The sequence below is a fragment of the Schistocerca piceifrons genome, chromosome 1 (genome assembly GCF_021461385.2).
Source record: "Schistocerca piceifrons isolate TAMUIC-IGC-003096 chromosome 1, iqSchPice1.1, whole genome shotgun sequence".
Taxonomy (NCBI): Eukaryota; Metazoa; Arthropoda; class Insecta; order Orthoptera; family Acrididae; genus Schistocerca; species Schistocerca piceifrons.
This window is the reverse complement of record NC_060138.1, coordinates 619,293,000-619,315,760: the sequence shown is the minus strand read 5'-3', so window position 1 is coordinate 619,315,760 and position 22,761 is coordinate 619,293,000. Positions and strand designations below refer to the sequence as shown.

At 38.0% G+C, this 22,761-nt stretch overlaps 1 protein-coding gene across 1 annotated transcript in view; it reads left to right on the top strand.

Moving 5' to 3' along the window:
- Positions 1-1,091: 1,091 nt before the first annotated feature.
- Positions 1,092-22,761, top strand: part of LOC124785520 (protein phosphatase 1L) — an 86,660-nt gene continuing 64,990 nt past the window's right edge. The window contains exon 1 of the mRNA XM_047254188.1: positions 1,092-1,634. Coding sequence (XP_047110144.1) covers positions 1,167-1,634 — 468 coding nt within the window. The 5' untranslated portion in view covers positions 1,092-1,166. The remainder of the gene's footprint in view (positions 1,635-22,761) is intronic.

The following is a 22,761-nucleotide window of genomic DNA, read 5'->3' as shown; positions in this document are numbered from 1 at the left end:
TACCTGAAACAACCTCCATCTCCAATGACATCACTGTCAATGGGACGTTAAACCTTATTCTTTCTTTTTTTTCTCCTTTCAGTGTAGCTAGCCAGCAATTGCTGGATGCTAAGGCATATCCATACAGGTTTAGCATTGTTATTTCATTAGACAAATGGTGTTCAGAAATACATATTGGATGTACGTGTTTTATGGGCTGCAATTCGTCTAAACAAATAAGACACTTATTGATTTTATTTTTTAATCCTCTGATATTTTGGTGTGTGAAGTTCACATTGCTTTTTATCTTCACATATTATAGACTCCAAATTTACAGGTATAGTTTTTTTATGTTGATAGTCTGAAGTTTAGAAGTTCACCCTATAAAAGTGTGAATAATTAAATACAAGCAAATACATATTCTGACAAATCATTTCTCTTAATTTTCAGTAGCTCTCATTAGCCTTCAATGTTACTCTGACGTTAAAGAGGTTTATTACATCTGTACCTGCAAATCGCGATGTGATGTATACCAGAGGTTACTTTTCCTTAGATTACCTATCATTTATGCCCCACTAGGAGGTACTGATAAAACAAATCTTTATTTTCTATTAATTTCGATCGAAATGATCATCATCGAGCAATGTAAATTCGTTATGGCAGCTTATATTGCACCATTTTTACTGTGACCACAACAAAAAATAAAATTATACACGTTCATAATGCGTCACTGTAGTCAGTTATAAAATTCATGTATCCAAGTGAGCAATCTTAGTAAACTGTAGTGAGATATTTTACTGTATAAGTTGCTTAAACAATTGTGTGTTGCTTGGCGATGATCGTTTCGATCACAACAGCTAATGAAGATTTATTTTGTCTGCAATTCCTGAATGGTTATGATTTATCAGGTTCCATTCTGCTACTTCGATGCAGAAAGGGAATAACTGCATTTACGTCTAAAAATTTGTGAACCATATTTTTAACTGTTGGAATAAATTTACAGCACATGTTCTTTCTTCAGATCTGTTTTTAGAGCTCATGCATAGATACATACGATGGTTATGAACGAACACTGTATTCGACTTCGCAGGTACTTAGCTTTGAGCAGAGGTCTCTGATTTGCTGTGTGCGATATCGCCCTTCACAAGCATCATAGTGTTTTTGTTTGCACATCTGTGTTGTGAGATATGGAGGACGAGTTGGAGGATCGTGTGCTGTACCAAACATACATATCGCATATGAAACTGATATCGCGGTTTGCTGTTGGCGTTCCCTTGAACACAAATTCTATAAGCTGCATGTGGCGTTTCTTACGAATATATGTCTTGAAACCAGAAGTGTTGTTGTTTAGTGCCATTCTATTTTTAATCTTAATTTATGTACAAGCACTTGATGTATGGAGTCGTTCTCTGCTCGGTAGATTACAGTATACTGCATTAGGTCGCTCAGCTGCACAAGTGCAGAAGTTACAGTATTTGGTCAGTGGACCAGTAACTGGAGGAGAAAAATTGAGCTGGGAACTGCGCGAAGGAAATATAGCGGCATATGCAGTTCAAGGTCGGAGACCACGAATGGAAGACCGTTTTGTTGTGAATGAAGATATTAATAAGACTGGAGTGTCGCTGTACGCAGTATTCGATGGCCACGGAGGCGAGGTTACTATTCCTACAGTTTTCATTATAACTTGTGCTGTCAGTAATTGTAGTTGCACCAGTACCATTTGCTGATGGCACAAATTCTACTTAGGGATTTTGTAAGGGTACTTTGTACAAGTGAGCAGAGCACAGCACCTTTGTTTGCATTTTGAAGATGCTCGATCTAATCAATCTGTAATATTAAAATTGTGGATTTCCTGTCCCAAACTTGAGTTTTGTTTACCGGCAGAGACTTGATACAGTTAACTGAAATAGTTACATATCACAGTTTGCTGCCCTGTTTGAGAAATCAGTAGTAATAGTTATTTGTTACTGACAGTTTTACAATGTACTGTACATGTCATAGTATATAAACAAGCAAACCTCCAACAGACATAATACGGTTACTACTAATAATATTTACCAGGAAAAACGCGTTTGTAGAGCATATCACTACTGACATTACAACAAACCTTCCTTTGTAATCTTTTCTTCAGCTGTCTGCGTGAAAGCATTTGAAACAAACAGAATGTTCAGTATCAGAAACATTCCAGGAGGAAAACATATAAATGAAGTACGGTATGCAAGTGTTTAATTTTTTTTTAATTCCCTTCTCCAGTAATTAGTTTCTAAAGATTCTGGTGTTAGGTAGACTATGTATTTTTATGTTTATTTCTGAGCATTATTTTTCCTCTTCACTCTGTTTATTATGTGTGGTAATTTGTTGTTTATGATTCAACCAGCTGTTATGGGACCCTTTAAGGGTAATTCAGGATTGTCCTTGTTTCATGAACTTGTGATCCAATCTTGTATATGTGTATGTCTCTGTCAACAAAGCTAGGTCAGTGTGTGATTGTGTGCCCCTGCCCCTCCTTAAGTCTTTTTTTGTTGTGATAGACTGATGTGTAGTTTAAGCCAAGGTCTGGGTTAGTTTTGCACATGAAAATTTGGCTGGGTGTTTGCAAATTCAATGAATGTGAATATAACATAAAGATTGTGGTAACAGTTTTTTCCAGGAATAGCCATATAAAGAGGAATACTCAGCATGAATTGTCGGCTTTGACCTGTGATATAGGTAACATGTGATACCGGTAAACACAACAAATAATATGGTGACTATAAAGTGATATCAGTGGTGATTTTTTTCAAACTGCTACAGATCAGTTTGTCACTGCAACCAGGTATTTTTTTCTAAGTTTCACATTTGTCGGCTTTGCAAGCTAACAAGCTATCTGTTACTTTCCAACATAAACTAGACTTTGGCCATAGATACATATCAGTCTGTCACCACAACCAGGTTTCAAACTAATATGAACTTGGTTTTGCTTCGTCAACTCACAACCACATGGGTTTTTTTTTAGGCTAGGCATTAGTGCAAGGTGTCCTGATGAACACTCACCATTCGACATGCAAGCAAGGAAATCGGAACGCGCTGAGTGTAAAGACACTTCAGCTATCAAGATATTAGCAGTAATTTTTCAGAGTGTTCGGAATAAAGTTTCTGAATTTACTGCCCTCCAGGAAGCGTGTGACGTGCAAATTATTCTCGGGACTGAGACCTGGCTGAACTGAGATAGGAAGTTCTGAAATATTTAGTGAGGGTTGGAACATGTATCGGAAAGACGGATTGGACACCGTGGGAGATGGTGTCTTCATTGCAGTTGACAAAAATATTGTGTCCACGGAGGTCAAAGTAGAGTGTGATTGTGAAGTTATCTGGACACGTTTAACAGGGCTAGGAGAAATAAAGTTAATTGTTGGGTGTTATTACCAGCCGCCAGGTTCCACTGTGACAGTTCTAGAATGATTCAAAGGGAGTCTACATTCTGTATCGCAGAAGTACCCGGATCATGCTATATTAGTTGGAGGCGACTTCAACCTACCTAGTATAGACTGGGATGTCTACGGATTCATTACAGGTGGTACAGACAAGCCGTCGTGTGAATTACTTTTGAACACATTATCCAAAAACTGTCTAGCAGCTAAATCGACAGCCAATGCGTAATGGAAATATTTTAGATCTGGTAGCCACGAACAGACCAGACATCATCGAGGGGGTCAGTGTTGAGACAGGGATTAGTGATCATGATGTTGTCATTACTACTACGGTTACGAAAGTTAAAAAGTCTGTCAAGAAGGCTAGGAGAGTATTCTTACTAGAAAGAGCAGATAAGCAGTTGTTAGCATCCCACTTAGTAAATGAATCGACTTCATTTACTTCAGGTACGATGGATGTGGAAGGATTATCGGCAAATTTTAAACACATTGTAAATCACGCATTGGACAAGTATGTGCCAAATAAGTGGGTTATGGACGGAAAAGACCCACCGTGGTTTAACAGCGCAATTCGAAGAATGCTCAGGAAGCAAAGACAGTTGCACTCGCTGTACAAGAAAGATCAGGAGAATGAGGACAGGCAAAAGTTAGTAGAGATTCGTGCTGCTGTAAAAAGAGCGCTGCACGAAGCGTACAACCACTAGCACCGTCATACCTTAGCAAAAGATCATGCTGAAAACCCAAGGAAATTCTGGTCTTACATAAAATCGGTAAGTGGGTCGAAGGCTTCCATCCAGTCACTCACTGATCAGTCTGGCCTGGCAGTGGAAGACAGCAAAACGAAAACTGAAATTTTAAATTTAGCATTTGAGAAATCTTTCACACAGGACGATCATACAAACATACCGCCATTTGAGTCTCGTACAGATTCCCGTATGGAGGACATAGTGATAGACATCCCTGGGGTTGTTAAGCAGCTAAATGGGTTGAAAATAAATCGCCAGGTCCTGATGGGATTCCAATTCGATTTTACAGAGAGTACTCTACTGCATTGGCTCCTTACTTAGCTTGCATTTATCGCAAATCTCTTGCCCAACGTAAAGTCCAGAGCGACTGGAAAAAAGCGCAGGTGACACCTGTATATAAGAAGGGTAGAAGGATGGATCCTCAAAATTACAGACCAATATCCTTTGTTGCACGATTCTCAAACATATTCTCAGTTCGAATATAATGAATTTCCTGGAGACAGCGAAGTTGCCGTCCATGCATCAGCACAGCTTTAGAAAGCACCGCTTCTGCGAAATGCAACTCGTCCTTTTTTCACATGATATCTTGTGAACCATGGATGAAGGGTATCAGATGGATGCCATATTCCTTGACTTCCGGAAACCGTTAGACTCGGTGCCCCACTGCAGACTCCTAACTAAGGTACGAGCGTATGGGATTGGTTCACAAATATGTGAGTGGCTCGAAGACTTCTTAAGTAATAGAACCCAGTACGTTGTCCTCGATGGTGAGTGTTCATCGGAGGTGATGGTATCATCTGGAGTGCCCCAGGGAAGTGTGGTAGGTCCGCTGTTGTTTTCTGTCTACATAAATGATCTTTTGGATAGGGTGGATAGCAATGTGCGGCTGTTTGCTGATGATGCTGTGGTGTACGGGAAGGTGTCGTCGTTGAGTGACTGTAGGAGGATACAAGATGACTTGGACAGGATTTATGATTGGTGTAAAGAATGGCAGCTAACTCTAAATATAGATAAATGTAAATTAATGCAGATGTATAGGAAAAAGAATCCCGTAATGTTTGAATACTCCATTAGTAGTGTAGCGCTTGACACAGTCACGTTGATTAAGTATTTGGACGTAGCATTGCAGAGCAATATGAAGTGGGACTAGCATGTAATGGCAGTTGTGGGGAAGGCGGATAGTCATCTTCGGTTAATTGGTAGAATTGTCTCATTTCCTAATATAATTCCCTCAGCATCACCTGACTTAATTCGACTACATTCCATTATCTTAGTTTTGCTTTTGTTGATGTTCATCTTGTATCCTTGTTTCAAGACACTGTCCATTTCGTTCAACTGCTCTACCAAGTCCTTTGCTGTCTCCGACAGAATTACAATGTCATCGGCGAACCTCAAAGTTTTTATTTCGTCTCGAGGGATTTTAATACCTACTCCGAATTTTTCTTTTGTTTCCTTTACTGCTTGCTCAATATACAGATTGAATAACATCGGGGAGAGGCTACAACCCTGTCTCACTCCCTTCCCAACCACTGCTTCCCTTTCATGTCCCTCGATTCTTATAACTGCCATCTGGTTTCTGTACAAATTGTAAATAGCCTTTCGCTCCCTGTATTTTACCCCTGCCACCTTTAGAATTTGAAAGAGAGTATTCCAGTCAACATTGTCAAAAGCTTTCTCTATGTCTACAAATACTAGAAACGTAGGTTTGCCTTTCCTTAATCTTTCTTCTAAGATAAGTCGTAAGGTCAGTATTGCCTCACATGCTCCAACATTTCTATGGAATCCAAACTGATGTTCCCCGCGGTCGGCTTCTACCAGTTTTTCCATTCGTCTGTAAAGAATTCGAGTTAGTATTTTGCAGCTGTGACTTATTAAACTGATAGTTCGGTAATTTTCACATCTGTCAACACCTGATTTCTTTGGGATTGGAATTATTATATTCTTCTTGAAATCTGAGGGTATTTCGACTGTCTCATTCATCTTGCTTACCAGATGGTAGAGTTTTGTCAGGACTGGCTCTCCCAAGGCCGCCATTAGTTCTAATGGAATGTTGTCTACTCCTGGGGCCTTGTTTCAACTCAGGTTTTTCAGTGCTCTGTCAAACTGTTCACGCAGTATCATATCTCCTATTTCATCTTCATCTACATCCTCTTCCATTTCCATAATATTGTCCTCAAGTACATCACCCTTGTATAGACCCTCTATATACTGCTTCCACCTTTCTGCTTTCCCTTCTTTGCTTAGAACAGGGTTTCCATCTGAGCTGTTGATATTCATACAAGTGGCTCTCTTTTCTCCAAAGGTCTCTTTAATTTTCCTGTAGGCAGTATCTATCTTACCCCTAGTGAGATAAGCCTCTACATCCTTACATTTGTCTTCTAGTCATCCCTGCTTAGCCATTTTGCACTTCCTGTCGATCTCATTTTTGAGACGTTTGTATTCCTTTTTGCCTGCTTCATTTACTGCGTTTTTATATTTTCTCCTTTCATCAATTAAATTCAATATTTCTTCTGTTACCCAAGGATTTCTACTAGCCCTCGTCTTTTTACATACTTGATCCTCTGCTGCCTTCACTACTTCATCCTTCAAAGCTACCCATTCTTCTTCTACTGTATTTCTTTCCCCCATTCCTGTCAATTGTTCACTTATGCTGTCCCTGAAACTCTGTACAACCTCTGGTTCTTTCAGTTTGTCCAGGTCCCATCTCCTTAAATTTCCACCTTTTTGCAGTTTCTTCAGTTTTAATTTACAGTTCATAACCAATAGATTGTGGTCAGAGTCCACATCTGCCCCTGGAAATGTCTGACAATTTAAAACCTGGTTCCTAAATCGCTATCTTACCATTATATAATCTATCTGATACCTTCTAGTATCTTCAGGATTCTTCCATGTATACAACCTTCTTTCATGATTCTTGAACCAAGTGTTAGCGATGATTGAGTTATCCTCTGTGCAAAATTCTACCAGATGGCTTCCTCTTTCATTTCTCTCCCCCAATCCACATTCACCCACTATGTTTCTTTCTCTCCCTTTTCCTACTCTCGAATTCCAGTCACCCATGACTACTAAATTTTCGTCTCCCTTCACTACCTGAATAATTTCTTTTATCTCATCATACATTTCATCAATTTCTTCATCATCTGCAGAGCTAGTTGGCATATAAACTTGTACTACTGTAGTAGGCATGGGCTTCGTGTCTATCGTGGCCACAATAATGCGTTCCCTATGCTGTGTTGGAAGTAGCTTACCCGCAGTCCTATTTTTTTATTCATTATTAAACCTACTCGTGCATTACCCCTATTTGATTTTGTATTTATAACCATGTATTCACCTGACCAAAAGTCTTGTTCCTCCTGGCACCGAACTTCACTAATTCCCACTATATCTAACTTTAACCTATCCATTTCCCTTTTTAAATTTTCTAACCCACCTGCCTGATTAAGGGATCTGACATTGTACGCTCCAATCCGTAGAATGCCAGTTTTTCTTTCTCCTGATAACGACGTCCTCTTGAGTAGTCCCCGCCCGGAGATCCAAATGGGGGGACTATTTTACCTCCGGAATATTTTACCCAAGAGGACACCATCATCATTTATCCATACAGTAAAGCTGCATGCCCTCGGAAAAAATTACGGCTGTAGTTTCCCCTTGCTTTCAGCCGTTCGCAGTTCCAGCACAGCAAGGCCGTTTTGGTTAGTGTTGCAAGGCCAGACAGTCAATCATCTAGACTGTTGCCCCTGCAACTACTGAAAAGGCTGCTGCCCCTCTTCAGGAACCACACGTTTGTCTGGCCTCTCAACAGTTACCCGTCCGTTGTGGTTGCACCTACGGTACGGCCATCTGTATTGCTGAGGCACGCATGCCTCCCCACCAACGGCCAGGTCCATGGTTCCACTTATAAAACACTAATACGACCTATTCTTGAGTACTGCTCAAGCGTTTGGGATCCCTATCAGGTTGGATTGAGGGAGGACATAGAAGCAATTCAGAGGTGGGCTGCTAGATTTGTTACTGGTAGGTTTGATCATCACGTGAGTGTTACGGAAATGCTTCAGGAACTCAGGTGGGAGTCTCTGGAGGAAAGGAGGCATTCTTTTCGTGAATCACTACTGAGGAAATTTAGAGAACCAGCATTTGAGGCTGACTGCAGTACAATTTTACTGCCGCCAACTTATATTTCGCGGAAAGACCAAAAAGATAAGATAAGAGAGATTAGGGCTCGTACAGAGGCATATAGGCAGTCATTTTTCCCTTGTTCTGTTTGGGAGTGGAACAAGGAGAGAAGATGCTAGTTGTGGTAGAAGGTACCCTCCACCACGCACTGTATGGTGGATTGCGGAGTATGTATGTAGCTGTAGAAACTGACACTTTCCTAATGTAGAACTCGGCATAATCTACAGATCAATTTGTCTCCATAACCAGGTTGTTCTGCTTTCATTTTTGTTGGCCTTGCCAACTAACAACAAGACTGTGAACATACACATCAAAAGGTGATGTTACAGCAACCATTAACATTACCTCAGTGGCTGTAGTCGGCGAGTCCTAAAAATATTCCTCTCGACCAATGTAAATGATGTCTACTTTCGCACCATACTTAACACACTTTTCATTATGATAGCTAAATTTGTAATTTATATTCAGAAAAGCTGTATCAGGTGATAGACGAGTCTCCAAGTATTTTGGTGTATTTTTGTGCGTACCTGTAGAAAAGATATAGCTGCAATCAGAAGTTGGGTTTGAACACCACTATGCTTTACTTGGCATCATCTATTGGAGGAGGTCCACGATCTATTGAGCAGACTTACCTAGTCAGTTATTTATATATTTGATTTATTTATTCATTCATCTAGGGATCATCTTAAAATGATAAGAGATTTGTCATCATAAAACAACAAAAATAACTAGCACAGATATTTATATATGCACAGAATATATAAGTGTAAAATTATGTAGGTAGGATACATGGCTGGCCATGGCCTTGATGAAAGAGCCATCCCGCCATTTGCCAATTAGGAAAATCTATATCAGATGGGCCAGAAAGAATAACTCCATCCTCCTGAATATGAGGTCAGTCTCTTAACAACTGCTGTACCTCATTCTGTTGGCTTCTTTTATACAAGCACATTTTGCTCAAGGTAACTTATATTCTACTCTTCATTGGTACAAATCCCGGGGAATTTGTGAATTTATTAATTGGGTATTTCTCTGGTATTGCAGAGAAGTTGCAGCAAAATCTTCATTATATACATTTAGCAATCATGGTGACTTACACAAGAACTACAATGATGTTTCCCACAAAAGAGCTTGAAGTCAGGAAGACAATACAGACATTAAATCATAGAAAATCAGGAGGCATAGATTAGGTTTCAGTCACTGTTCTGGATTTACGCATACTTCCATGGTAGATTATGCACTTTCTAATAATGTAGGACCTACTGACTCTGTCGGATGTTTTAGATAAAACAGATGTGATGATAATTGGCCTGTAGTTTCCATGTTAGTTTTTGTTTCACCTTAATGTAGAGAAACTACTTTACTTTGTGAGTACAATTAGGAAATAAAATTTTTTGTAAACATTATAAGAACAGCTATCTCAATGCAAAAAAATGTTTTGAAAGTTGAAAATTAAAAGTCTTGAGTGCTTAAAAACATTTATTACAGGGATGAACAGTTTCAATCCAATCTTAGACTACCTTCAGGCCAATCTCCAGTGGTAGTGAACAGAAGTGGTGCATGGAGCAGGTATTGCTTGTTGAGAGAAGTTGACATTCATCTCTCAACAGGTGATACCTGGTCTGTTCACCACCACCACCACCTCCCACTGCCATTGGAGAAAGGTCAGATGATGGTCTAAAAATACACTCAAATGGGTCACCATTGTAATAAATGTTTTTATGTGATCAAGACTGTTTTAATTTGAACTTGGAAAAATTGAGGAATTATCACTTTTTTCTGCAGTTGAATTTATCATATCAGTCAGTGGCCTTTCCTGCGTGTGACTAAATAAAGTCTCTTGAAGTAGTCCATGTTGTCACTTTCTCATTTAGCCTACAAGTCCCTGTATTTGCAATATGTGTATGTGTGATATTAGTACAACAGAAAAGAACAAAGTTGTAATGGATGTATCAGTAGCCTGAATTCATTATGACACTGAGATGTCAGTGTTAGCTGTGGAGGGTCTTACATATAATAGCTTTTACTGACTGTTTGAATGAAATGCATTGAGGTAATGGACGTTATATTCAACGAGTAAATATGAGTGATAGAAATCTGGTACCTCTTATACTGCTACTGACAGCACTTTCTCAGTTGGATGTTACATGTCAAGTAATTACAAATTATCATGAAGAAACTAAGACAACATGTTCAGTTATTGTAACTAGCTGTTTTCTTTGTCGTGATCCCTCAAGGATGGTTCCAGATACACAAATGCGTATCAGAGATCTTTCCTGGGAGGTGGAGGGGGGAGGGGGATATCTGCCATCCCTACCTCCCTAATGCTGCAGTGGATGGCAGGGCTGCAGGCAGACAGATAGTCTGGTCACAGACTTGTGCCACAGACTTCTTAGTCTTCTAGTCTAATTAGTTTAAGGACCAAATTCAAATGGAGGCATTTGTTATATAAGTGAATCAAATGAGAAAGATGTTTTGAAAGTGCATGCTGTGTAGAGCAATTGTAGTATAATTGAAGTGGACTCGCAGTATTTTGTTCCACTTTAAAGTAATGGTTCATGTAATGTGAATTGGTTTTCCTTCTGTAAGCAGGACAGTTTTAATGTTCATAGTTATGTTAAGACTGGAAAACTAATTTCATGTTACTTTGAAAAGTTTTTCTCAGGTGTTTGACAAGTGTTACTAAATTCAGTGATAATACCATATGTAGTACAAGAAAATAATAAACTTCTTTTTGTATGCTTTTGCACTATGTTTTGACTTACGTAGGTGTTGCTCACAATTGCTGAACCAGGCATTCTGTCCAATTTCATCTTGTACTTCCTTCAGTTTCTCTGTTTGATTATTGTTTGGTCTTTTTATGTGAGGAGATGGAGTCTTCATAGATTGCCTTAAGTATAAATCATTCAGCTCTTGCTTTTTGTAGCATCTCACATGCTGATATTGCTTGAAGCATTTCAATACATGAAATTCTATTCTTCTGACGCTTCTTTGTCATCTGAACTACTAGAAACTCTGTAGTTTACTTTCTCATTTGGGAATGACTTGTCAACGAGACTGGGTGTCGAGTATACACCCATAAATATGAAATGTCTTATTTACCAGGTGTGGATGTACAGGGCACTTGTTTTGCGGAACCACAGAACTATTACAAATTTTGTGCAGTAACTAAAATAGTGCATCAAAACTGTATTCCACATACCTCAGTGAATTTCTGTAAACATTGTAACCCATTCATTATATTGCAGGCAGTGGCAAAAATACTGGTCCTGTATTCTGGGATAAATGGACTTAAAGTTAACACCCAGCCACTCCTGTATAGTTTTTTTAATGGTTCCATAAATCAGCGTCTTCTAATGATGCAGTTAGACACACTTCACCAACCGAGAACCATCCTGTGTCTCATATCAACGGGAGGCAAATTAAGGAAATGTTAGGGAGATTTGTGTAATACCCAGAGTTTTCTTTAGTTCTCACCTCTACTACACAGGGGCTGTAGTATTGACAGTTATTTGGATTTCTGCCTAGTCCAAGTATCATTACGGAGAACATGCTAGAGATAGTTGGGCTCCATATGAATGCTGCAGCTCGCCCCCACATGAGGCACAGTGGCTGTGGCAGTCACATGAGATGATGCTGCCCTCTTAATTCCACAGCCTGGCTGTTGTTAGGTAGTGTCTCACTAGTATCTGAAGCTTTAAGTTACATCCATTGAACAGTAAAATTTTGACCTTGCCTGAGTTATGTTTGTGATCTGGATTGCTCCCTTACTTGTTGTCTACAATTTAGATGACTGCTATGCTCTGAACTTATTTTGGTTATTCATTCACTTCATGAGGTCTGCTGCCATTTAGCTCCAGAACACTTATTTCGTTCTACTGATCTCTTTGTTTCCACCATTCTGAATTGTCATAAATTTTGATCTGCCAATGCAGAGTGGGATAGAAAAGGGCCACATAGACATACCACTGAAAGGCCAAGCAGTGATAGTTCGTACTGTTTGCGAAGCAGACAAAATCATTGACGAGGATAGTAGTTGAGGTACCTTCGTTATCACTGGTGCATGACTCACAGCATTTTGCATAACACACCCGTTTTAGGCAGTTCATGGTCATTTTTGCTTGAACACTAACCAATTAACTGCAAATTAGCCTCACTGACATTGTTTTAATTTCAGTACCTGCTACATTATAACTATTGCAAGTTCCCTTTAAGACCAGAAATTACAGTGCTCAAGAAAGTGATTTTTGTAAATAAGGAGAGAGAAACTTCTTTTTCTGAATTACCCAAACATTTTGTGTTACAATATACTCTCTTAGCCATTTTTACAGCTTAAAGGCATATTCTAAATGGAAAAAAATACTGTAAAGTAGTTAATATTTCTCAATTTTATCAGAAATTTTGGTTCGTTACTTAGTTAACCACACAAGGGCCCTAAAGATGGAGAAATCGCATATTACAAAATATTCACATTATGTGACAAATCTTCTGTACATTAGTTTGTTTGCTAAAAAACTGCCAATGTAGTAGGATCATCTTGCCACCAATAAATCATTTAGGGTACTTTATTAGAAGTTAAACATTTTATGACTGCTGGCAAGTGGTTAAAAAGGTGGAATCTTGGATAAAATATATATATTTCTGGATGAGTAAATGATTTTAAGTTATTACGTAGGTTGTTCTTATTCGTAGTATTGATTCCGTGAACAGTTTTCTTATAAAATGAGGACATTATTAATAAACATAATATCTTTCATTCATATCAAGAGCACTGTAAACATATGTCCATTTCTTATTTTTGAACAGTATCCTAAAATATTAATCATTTGTCTTATTAACTGTTGTCTTCACCTCAGTGGGATTTGATTTTCTATCACTGTCAATACTAATACAGACATAAGGCTAGAGCCCTTTGAATATTGGTTTTGTAACTAATTAGACCTGCCTATTTTGTGGTTTTATAATTAATTAGACCTGTCTGTAAAGATAATATCAACATCAGTTTTTGAGCAGTTGCTTATTCTAGTGCGTAAGTTAACAATATGAATTATGGGAAGAGGGAGACTGCGAAAGGAGCTCTTTTGTAGCTGGTTACTGGGTGATCTTCGAAGGGCTCTCCACTTTTTTTTTTTACCAACACCTCCAATCAATTGCCCCTGGCTAAGATTCCCATGTCAAGTACACAAACCACTTCCTTCATCACCTCTCAACTGTTCCTACCATATTACCTCATCACTGTTGAACCCCCTCCTTTTACATCATCCTCCCCCGTGTCTTTGCTCTTGCCGCTTTTGAATCATACCTCATAATGTCTTACAGACTTCAAACCCACCAGCTCATTCATTATGCACCTGACAAAGTATATCCTTCAACTATAACTATGCTCTTGCAAGGGGGAGGCAGGCAAATCAGTGACACAGCTGTGGGAACCTGTATGGCGTCCCAATGTGCTAACTTTTTTTGAATCATCAATCTTGTGGCTGGTTTGATATAGCCTGCCATGAACTCCTCTCCTGTGCCAATCTCTTCAGACAGAGTAGCATTTGCCTTCTACACTTTCAGTTGTTTGTCGGATGTATTCCAATCTCTGTATTCTGCTGCAGTTTCTTCTTTCTACAGCTCCCCATAATAACATGGACATTATTCTCTGGTATCTTAACACATGTCCAATTGTCCTATCCCTTCTTGTTGTGTGTTTAAAGTCAACTTAATTTTAAATATTGTTATGTAGCACCACTTCTCAAATGGTTACATTCTTTTCTTTTCTGGTTTTCTCACAGTACTTGATTTACAACCACACATTGTTGTGCTCCAAATGTACATTCTCAGAAATTTCTTCCTCAAATAAAGGTCTATGTTCGATGATAGTAGACTTCTTTTGGCCAGGAATGCCTTCTTTCTTTGTGCTAGTTTACTTTTGTCCTCCTTGCTTCGTCCATCACAGTTTATTTTGCTTTCAAAGCAGCAGAATTCCTCAATTTGGTGTACTTCTTGACCCCCAATTCCGATGTTAAGTGTCTCACTGTTCTCATTTCTGCAACTTCTCATTGGTTTCATCTTTCTTCAATTTACTCTCAATCCATATTCTGTACTCATTAGTCTGCTCATTCCATTCAACACGTCTATAATTTTTCTTCACTTTCAATGAGGATAGCAGTGTCAGCAACAACTGTTTATTCCTAAGGCCGAACTGAGTGTCATCTGACAAATCCATGATTTTCTTTTCCATCCTTTTTATGGGATGTATAAAGGAAACCTTCCTGACCACACCAAGATTCTAAACCCCATTTCTGATTCAGGTTTATTGATGCAAGCTTCACAATATGGATGCAGGGCTAAGAGACATTATCCTCCTCCCATCAAAGTCTCAATGCCTTCTCTCCTATCTACTTCACTTGGTCCTCCCTAGCCCAGTGTGCCGTTTTCTTGGATGATGTCTCTGATGGTTCCATAAAAACTCTGTCCCTGTCAAGACACATAATCAGAAACAGACCTCCATTTTAATAGCCGCAATCCCTTCCATACTAGAATGTCTCTGTCACATGTTGTGGATTGTGCATCTACAGGGAGGACCAATTCCTTGTCCTGTATGCTGAAGATCATTCTAAAGTCTGCAGTGACAGGCAATACCCTCCAGACCTTGTCTCCAAACAGATCTGCACATATCCTCACATGCCCTTACTCCTTCAACCAATCCCATGAATGAGCTGCAGAGGAACAACCCAATATCACTCTGGACCATAACCAGCTGGTGTCTTCCTCAGGGCATAGATTAGCTTTCCTTCTTCCCTGAAATAAGGATCACCCTTCTCATCTCTCCCAAGGCTGTATTTTGTCATTCACACAGTCAAGAAATATTCAGGTCCACGTTTATGCCACACTTGCTTCAAACTATGTACCAGATCGGTCATATTCCTGTGAAAGACCCAGTCGCAAGACCTGCCTTTTGCACTCACTCAGTACATCTTACTACAGTCTGATTACAGCAACATTCTGCCCTGTCACAGACAGGAACACCTGTGAAAGCAGTCATGTCGTATTCCAGTTCTGGTGTATCTTTTAAATAGCCCTTCATGTGGACAAGACAATGACCAGCAGCCTACCCTGTTGAAGTGCCAAAAGTGGAGTTCACCACATAGAAGCATAATGTCCTTGACCTCTTTGGCTGCGTCAGAACCCCTGTCATGTGGATCCTCCTCTCCCTGCCCCTCCTGCCCCTGTACCAGCTTTTTTGACTTACATGGATGGATGGTACCCATGCAACTTATCCTTTGATCTTGCAACACTTGTAACCTCAAACTCCAGTAGCCGTGTTTACATCCATTTCCACCTATCTTTGTGCATCTCCCGGCTGCCACAATTCTTCATTCTACCCTCCCTCAATCTCTCCCTCCCTCTCTACCCTCTCTTGTCTGCAACCACAGTGGGGCTCGTTTCTCCAATCTCTCTCTTCCTGTATATTGATCTCACTCTCCCAATTAAATCCTCTTCTTCATTGCATGTTACACACGCCTTCTGCCTGTCCCAGTGCAAGCTCAATGGCACCACCTTTCCTATCCTGCCCCATTGCTGCCTGTTGCGTCTCACTCCCAAATTTCAGCCATCCTTCACTCCACTCCTCTTTGTCATCTTTGCACCTTTTTTCCTCTCACCCTGCCAGTACAATGAAACACACTGTATATGATGTTGAAGTGTTACTTTTAAGTAATTACACGATATCTACTCAGAGGAAATTTCCACCATACACTCTCTTAGCACTTCCTGCTCTAAGATGAATTGTGCTGCTGCCAATATGTTGAGGGTCTATTTTTAAAAAGTAGTATCCCTACAATCCACAAAACTGATGTCTTTCCACTAACAGCTCCTATAGAGCTTGAAAGCTTGCTTATTACTTAATGGAAACAAACACCACAGTGTTCTGATAGGTCTTTTGATAAAATTGAAAGGAGATTACAGAAATCCTAAGCTGTTACGTGGAACACTGGAGCGGAGTAGATAATTTTGAAAATATCACATTCTTGTTGGGTTTGCAAGCTGGCTACACAAATCACCGATGTTTTATTTGCTTAGTTAGTTATGGGACAGCAAGGATGCTGGGAGGCTCTACAGACGTGTTAAGTAACCGACAAGAGATGAGCTGGTAGTTGTTCATGAAAATTTGACATGTCGACCATTTGTGTTTCAGGAAATGATTCTCTTCCCACCTCTGCATATAAAACAGAGACTTAGCTATTCACCAAAGCATTGGAGCCTACTTCTAAGCATCTCAAGAATATGAAAACTCTCTCCCCAGTATTACCAGGAACAAAACCTAGTAAGGTGTAATTTCCATTGGCTCCAAATGAGGAAGTTAATACATGTCAAAGAACTCAGGTTCCCCACTTATATTGAAATGTGTTAGAGTCAAACTTGGATGTTTACTCAGAATGACAGCAAGGCATTAAAAGAGTAGTAGTTGGTGTCAAACGGAGTGCAAGAAACGGATAATCATGACAGATTAGCAGTAACCTAATGTATATGAGCATGAGTCGAAGAACCACCTTCTTGAGACTGAGTATTGATTTTCTTCATGACATTTTCATGATAAAGGGTGATTTTTCATTACTTTCAAAGTAGAGCAACTTTTAAGTGACTGTATCTAATTCATTACTTATATGCAAAAAAGTACGTTACAGGGTCAATCCATATGAAGTGGGCCAGTGATGCTTGCTTGACCATTTTTAAATATTTTAAACTTTTTTAATATGTGATTACCCTATATTTGAGAAGTTCAAAACAGTTTTTTTAAATAATTTATCTTGCACCTTTACTGTACTGTGGCCATTTTTATTTGTAGGTGCGCGACAATTTTTCAGTCTGGAGACATTAGTGAAAATTTGAATGTATCTGCGCTCGGTTAAGTTACAACGTTGCAATTGACATGATTGTTTTTAGAAAAGTGTCCTCTGCAACATGGTCTATTACACAAAATACCCTAAATTAAAAAATAACCAGTCAATATGACCTCCAAAGTTTGGTATCCAAATTTTCAAAAATCCACTTTTTAGGCCCAAAAATAACAAACAAGGAGTGATTTATGAGAGTCTATTTTTTCCTATTGTTAGATATCATAAAATACTAGCTTCATATAGAGCAAGAACACGTACAAACATTTCCTTAATTTTTTTATGAATTTTAGAAATTTGAAAATTTTCGTTTTTTGTTAAGTTTGAGGTTAGTTATCTCAGGTTGGACTGAACATAAAAATATGTTTTTTGCACAGTTTGTAAGCCAATATGATAGCAATGTACTGTATTGATATCTGACTGTGAACAAAGATATGAATTTTTGAAAATGAGGAGATAATTCACATTACTCTACAACTGATCTTATGGCTGTTGCCTATTTAAATGGTTTATTGTTTCATTGTGATAAAATTTGATTGTGACATATAATTAGTTAACACCACCACCCAATGTTCATTTAGTTTATTTATTTTTAATAATGCAATATTAAACAATAGGAGTTTTCACTTTTGTTCGATGGTAATAAAAATGCGCATTTACATTTAGGTTTATTGACAATAAAGAAGTACATTATTGCTGGGTGTGGCATTGTAGAACTATATTATTGCTGGGTGTGGCATTGTTGTATTCAGTCTGTTCTGAAACCTCTGTTAGAGTGGATGTACGTACTTCATCGAGAGTGTAGAATGTGTTACGTGCGTTGTTGTTGGTGTAATCTGTAATTAATTTTGAAAGATTAACTGGAATGCAATAACATGAATGAACAGTGCTCTGTTGGACAGATAGCAAGTGAAGTGTGTCTCAAAACAGTTTACGTGTCAGTTTCAAAAAACTTGAAAAATGTCAATGACTTTAATGAAGTTAGACAAACTTTGTTCAAATTCCGAGTAAGTTGTTCTGTAACATCAGTGTGTGAGTATCATGAGAAGAAATATATTCAGAAGTACAACCACATTTTTGGAAGAAAGTGCTGTAATCCACTTAAAATTCGTAAGAAGCCTATTACTAAAGGTTTGAGGGAATAAAACTTGAACATTTGCCCTTGTTATGTTGGAGTGAGACAGCTTCTCAAGCGAAATATAAAGTGATTCCAGGAAATTCCCTCTGTCCAAATTGTTACTCAAAAATATTTGTTGTGAATCCAGAACCAGAATCATGTAACCTTGTTAATGACATTTATATTCCTAATGAGGAAGCTGTTAGCATATTGGATTTTGCTTGTTCTAAGTCAGACGTATCTCGTGCTTCGAAAATAAAGAAAAATAATGGTAGCTATTGAAAATAAGGTACAACAAATTTCAGACAAAATTAGAAAAGACTTGGAATCATGTTTTAATAATACCGATACATCCAACACTGAATATTTGAGCTTAATAGAGAAATTAAAAATTAAATATTCAGTGACATCTAAAGAGGAAAAAGTTAAAATTTTAAGATTGCTCCCTGGCTAGTGGTCAAGAGAACAAATAGGCCTAGTTCATGAATTCAGTGTTTCTCGTCGTTTGATTAAACTAACTTGAAAATTAGTGAAAGAGCAAGGCATTCTTCCAGTTTTAGGAAAGAAGAAAGGAGTAGGTATAAGTGAAGAAACAAAACAGTTTACGTGTCAGTTTCAAAAAACTTGAAAAAGCAGTTTTTTGAAGATGATGTAAACAGTAGAATGTGCCCAGGTTGCAAAGATAGCAAAAGAGTTGTTATAAATGGAGTTAAAGTAACAAAGCAGAAACGACTAGTGCTGTCAAGTTTAAATAAAGTTTATGTAGCTTTCAAAAATTCTCATCCTGAATGCGAAATTGGAAGGTCAAAATTTTGTGACCTCCACCCTAAGTGGTGTATTTTGGCTGGATCCTCAGGGACACACTCCATATGTGTTTGTCAAACTGATGATTGCGGGTGCAAAACTCAGTGATCTTAACTACAAAGAGTTACTAGATTTAATGGTCTGTGACACTAACAGTTATGAGTGCATGATGAGTTTTTGTAATAAATGCCCTGGTAAGGAAACCATTATTGAATTGTTTCATGAATATGACGAGGAAATGCCAGACAGTATTACTTTCAAACAGTGGGTCTCAACTGACAGGGCAGAAATGATAATAGTGGTTAAATCTCAGGAAGAATAGCCTACTTGGAATCTGTAATTGATAACTTACAAAAACTCAAAAGTCACCACTGTTTCTAAAATCCAAAGTAAGTTTTTGAAGGACGAAAAAGCACAACTTCGTGAAACTGAATTCATAGTGATAGCTGATTTTGCAAAAAATTTACATTTGTGATTCAGGATGCAATACAAGGGTACCACTGGGTCAATGACCAGGCAACAGTGCATCCATTTATTCTCTACTTTAAAAATGAGAAAGATGAAGTTTGCAGTTCTTCAGTTTGCATTCTATGCGACCATTTGGAGCACAACACTTTGGCTGTACATGTGTTTCAAAAGTATGTAATAAATTACATGAAAGAAAATTTTCCCAAGGTTGAGAAGCTGATATACTTTTCAGATGGAAGTGGTAGTCAGTATAAGAACAAAAAGAATTTTTCAAATCTGTGCAACCACAAAGTAGACTTTGGGTTGGAGGCTGAATGGCACTTTTTTGCATCTTGCCATGGTAAAAATGCATGTGATGGAGTAGGAGGTACAACAAAACGTGAAGTAAGTAATACCAGCCTACAAAAACCAACCACAGACCAAATTCTCACAGTACAGGACATGTATGTCTTTTGCAAGGTTAATATTAAAGGCATTACCTATTTTCTGATCAAGAAATAAGAAGTGGTTCTGCATATGAAAACACCACTTCAAACCAGATTTGAAAACAAGACATTTCCACAAATTCCTTGGCATTGCAGAAAATTTAGTTCAATGCTGTGTAACATCAGAAATCAAAATTTATGAGGATCATTGTGTCAGTAAAATTACATCTCTTTCTTTAACATTGAATGACATAGTGACGTGTATATGATGGACAGTGGTGGCTTGCAGAGGTTGAAAGAACAAGTTTGGAAAACAGTGATGTTTTTGTGCATTTTTCCACCCTGCTGGCCCAAGAACATCATTCAAGAAATGGATACCAATGAAAAATGTTTTAAAGAAACTTTCAGTGCTTGAACTTTCTACAGCAACTAGGAGGTCTATTCTATATCACAGAAACTGTCTGAAGAAATAAGTATTCTTAACATTCACCACCAGGTTTAGGAACAGTCACATCTCGAAGGATGTTAATTGAAAATATTTATTTTAAGTATGTCAAAATAATATAAATGTTAATTTCAGTGATGTTTCCACATTTTGTATATAATTCCGTACCTTACCTCAATAATAATGGTTTATACCCCACCAATATCACACATGAATAGGCAGCAGCCATAAGATCAGTTGTAGAGTAATGTGAATTATCTCCTCATTTTCAAAAATTCATATCTTTGTTTTCAGTCAGATATCAGTGTTGAACTTTTTACAGTACGTTGCTATCATATAGATGTACAAACTGTGCAAAAATCAATTTTTATATTCAGAGAAGTTTGTGGCACAACTTGACTAGAAGAAGGGATCGGTTGTTAGGACATGTCCTGAGGCATCAAGGGATCACAAATTTAGCATTGGAGAGCAGCGTGGAGGGTAAAAATCGTAGAGGGAGACCAAGAGATGAATACACTAAGCAGATTCAGAAGGATGTAGGTTGCAGTAGGTACTGGGAGATGAAGGAGCTTGCACAGGATAGATTAGCATGGAGAGCTGCATCAGACCAGTCTCAGAACTGAAGTTCACAACAACAACATATTCAGTCCCACCTGAGATAACTAACCCCAAACTTTACAAAAAATGAAAATTTTCAAATCTCAAAAATTCATAAAAAATTAAGGAAACATATGTAAGTGTTCTTGCTCTACATGAGGCTAGTAGTGTATGATACCTGACTATAGGAAAAAAATAGACTCTCATAAATCACTCCTTGTTTGTTATTTTTGGGCCTAAAAAGGGGATTTTTGAAAATTTGGGTACCAAATTTTGGAGATCATTTTGACCGGTTATTTTTGAATTTAGGTATTTTATATAATAGACAATGTTGTAGAGGACACTTTTCTAAAAACAATCATGTCAATTGCAATGTTGTAACTTAACCCAGTGCAGAGATATTCATATTTTTGCCAACGTCTTTAACTGAAACATTGTCGTGCGCTCACAAACGAAAATGGCCACCATTCAGTAGAGGTGAAATGTATAATATTTCTAAAAACTGTTTTGACCTTCTCAATTATAGGGTAATCACATATAAACAAATTAAAATATTTAAAAATGGTCAAGCAACTAACTTAATTTTTATTGCACCACTTCATTTGGATTGACCCTAAGGCAATGTTGCATTACCATATAAATTTGGTTAGGTAGACACATTTTCTGTTTTTTTTTTTCTTTTTTATAATTTTCCTAACATGAAAAATGATGTGAATGTTGATGTTTTAACACCAACAGCATTAGATACATCCAAAAATGTATGTTGACCAAAATCTATATTACATAACAATTATCAGTGTTCTTAAAAGTATGTGATTTCCTCATGAATGGGCCAGCCCCTCCTTTCTCTGTAGCTGCTGTATAAAAATAATATTCTAACCAAAATCCTGTAACAACATATATACCCCAGTGGTCCTACAAAAGCCTAATTTAAATGTATAAGCCTGTACAATAGAGTCTCAATATTCTGAATCCTGGAATTATGAGTTTCCCATGAATACGAGCCTCCAAAAAAATAAGAAAAGAGCTGCTATACAGTGCAGCGATCCTTGATCCATTTCCCCGACCCACTCATAGCTAAACGCCTGTCTAACAACTCACTACTCTTAGTTGTGTTGGTGTCAATCACCCCATGCATATGCTTCTCCTGATTTTTAATTGTTTAAACAAGCAAACCTTTTATCAAAAGTGTTGGTACAGTACACTGTTGTGTTTTGTTTCCTTTGTTGACTGTATTTGATTGTACACCTACAGATGAGTGCTGTAACAAACGAAAGGAAATTTAATTTGTGACTTTGAATGTTAAGTGGAAGCACAGAAGTTACTTGAGAAAGGATAAACAGTAAAAATAGTTTTTCTCGAGTACAGTGTCATTGAAGCTAACGTTGTGACTGGCTAAGAAACTGACTGAATTAAAACAGTTTCTTTGAAAGAAATAATCTCTTAACCGAAAAACTTGAAAGAAATTGGAGTTTGACAAAGCAAGTGAGGCCTTGTTCATGTGACTTATTCTTTTCAACATCGTTTCCTTTCCTTTCCCCACATAAATTTTGTTACTTCAAGTATTCAATAATTCAAGGTGGTCATGGTTCCTTTCATTTTGAACTATCAAGAGTCTACTGTAATAGGAGGCACTGCACATTGCATACAGTGAAGTTGCAGTAATAACAAATGCTAAATTAGTGAATTTACAAATGTTACCACGTTTGTGG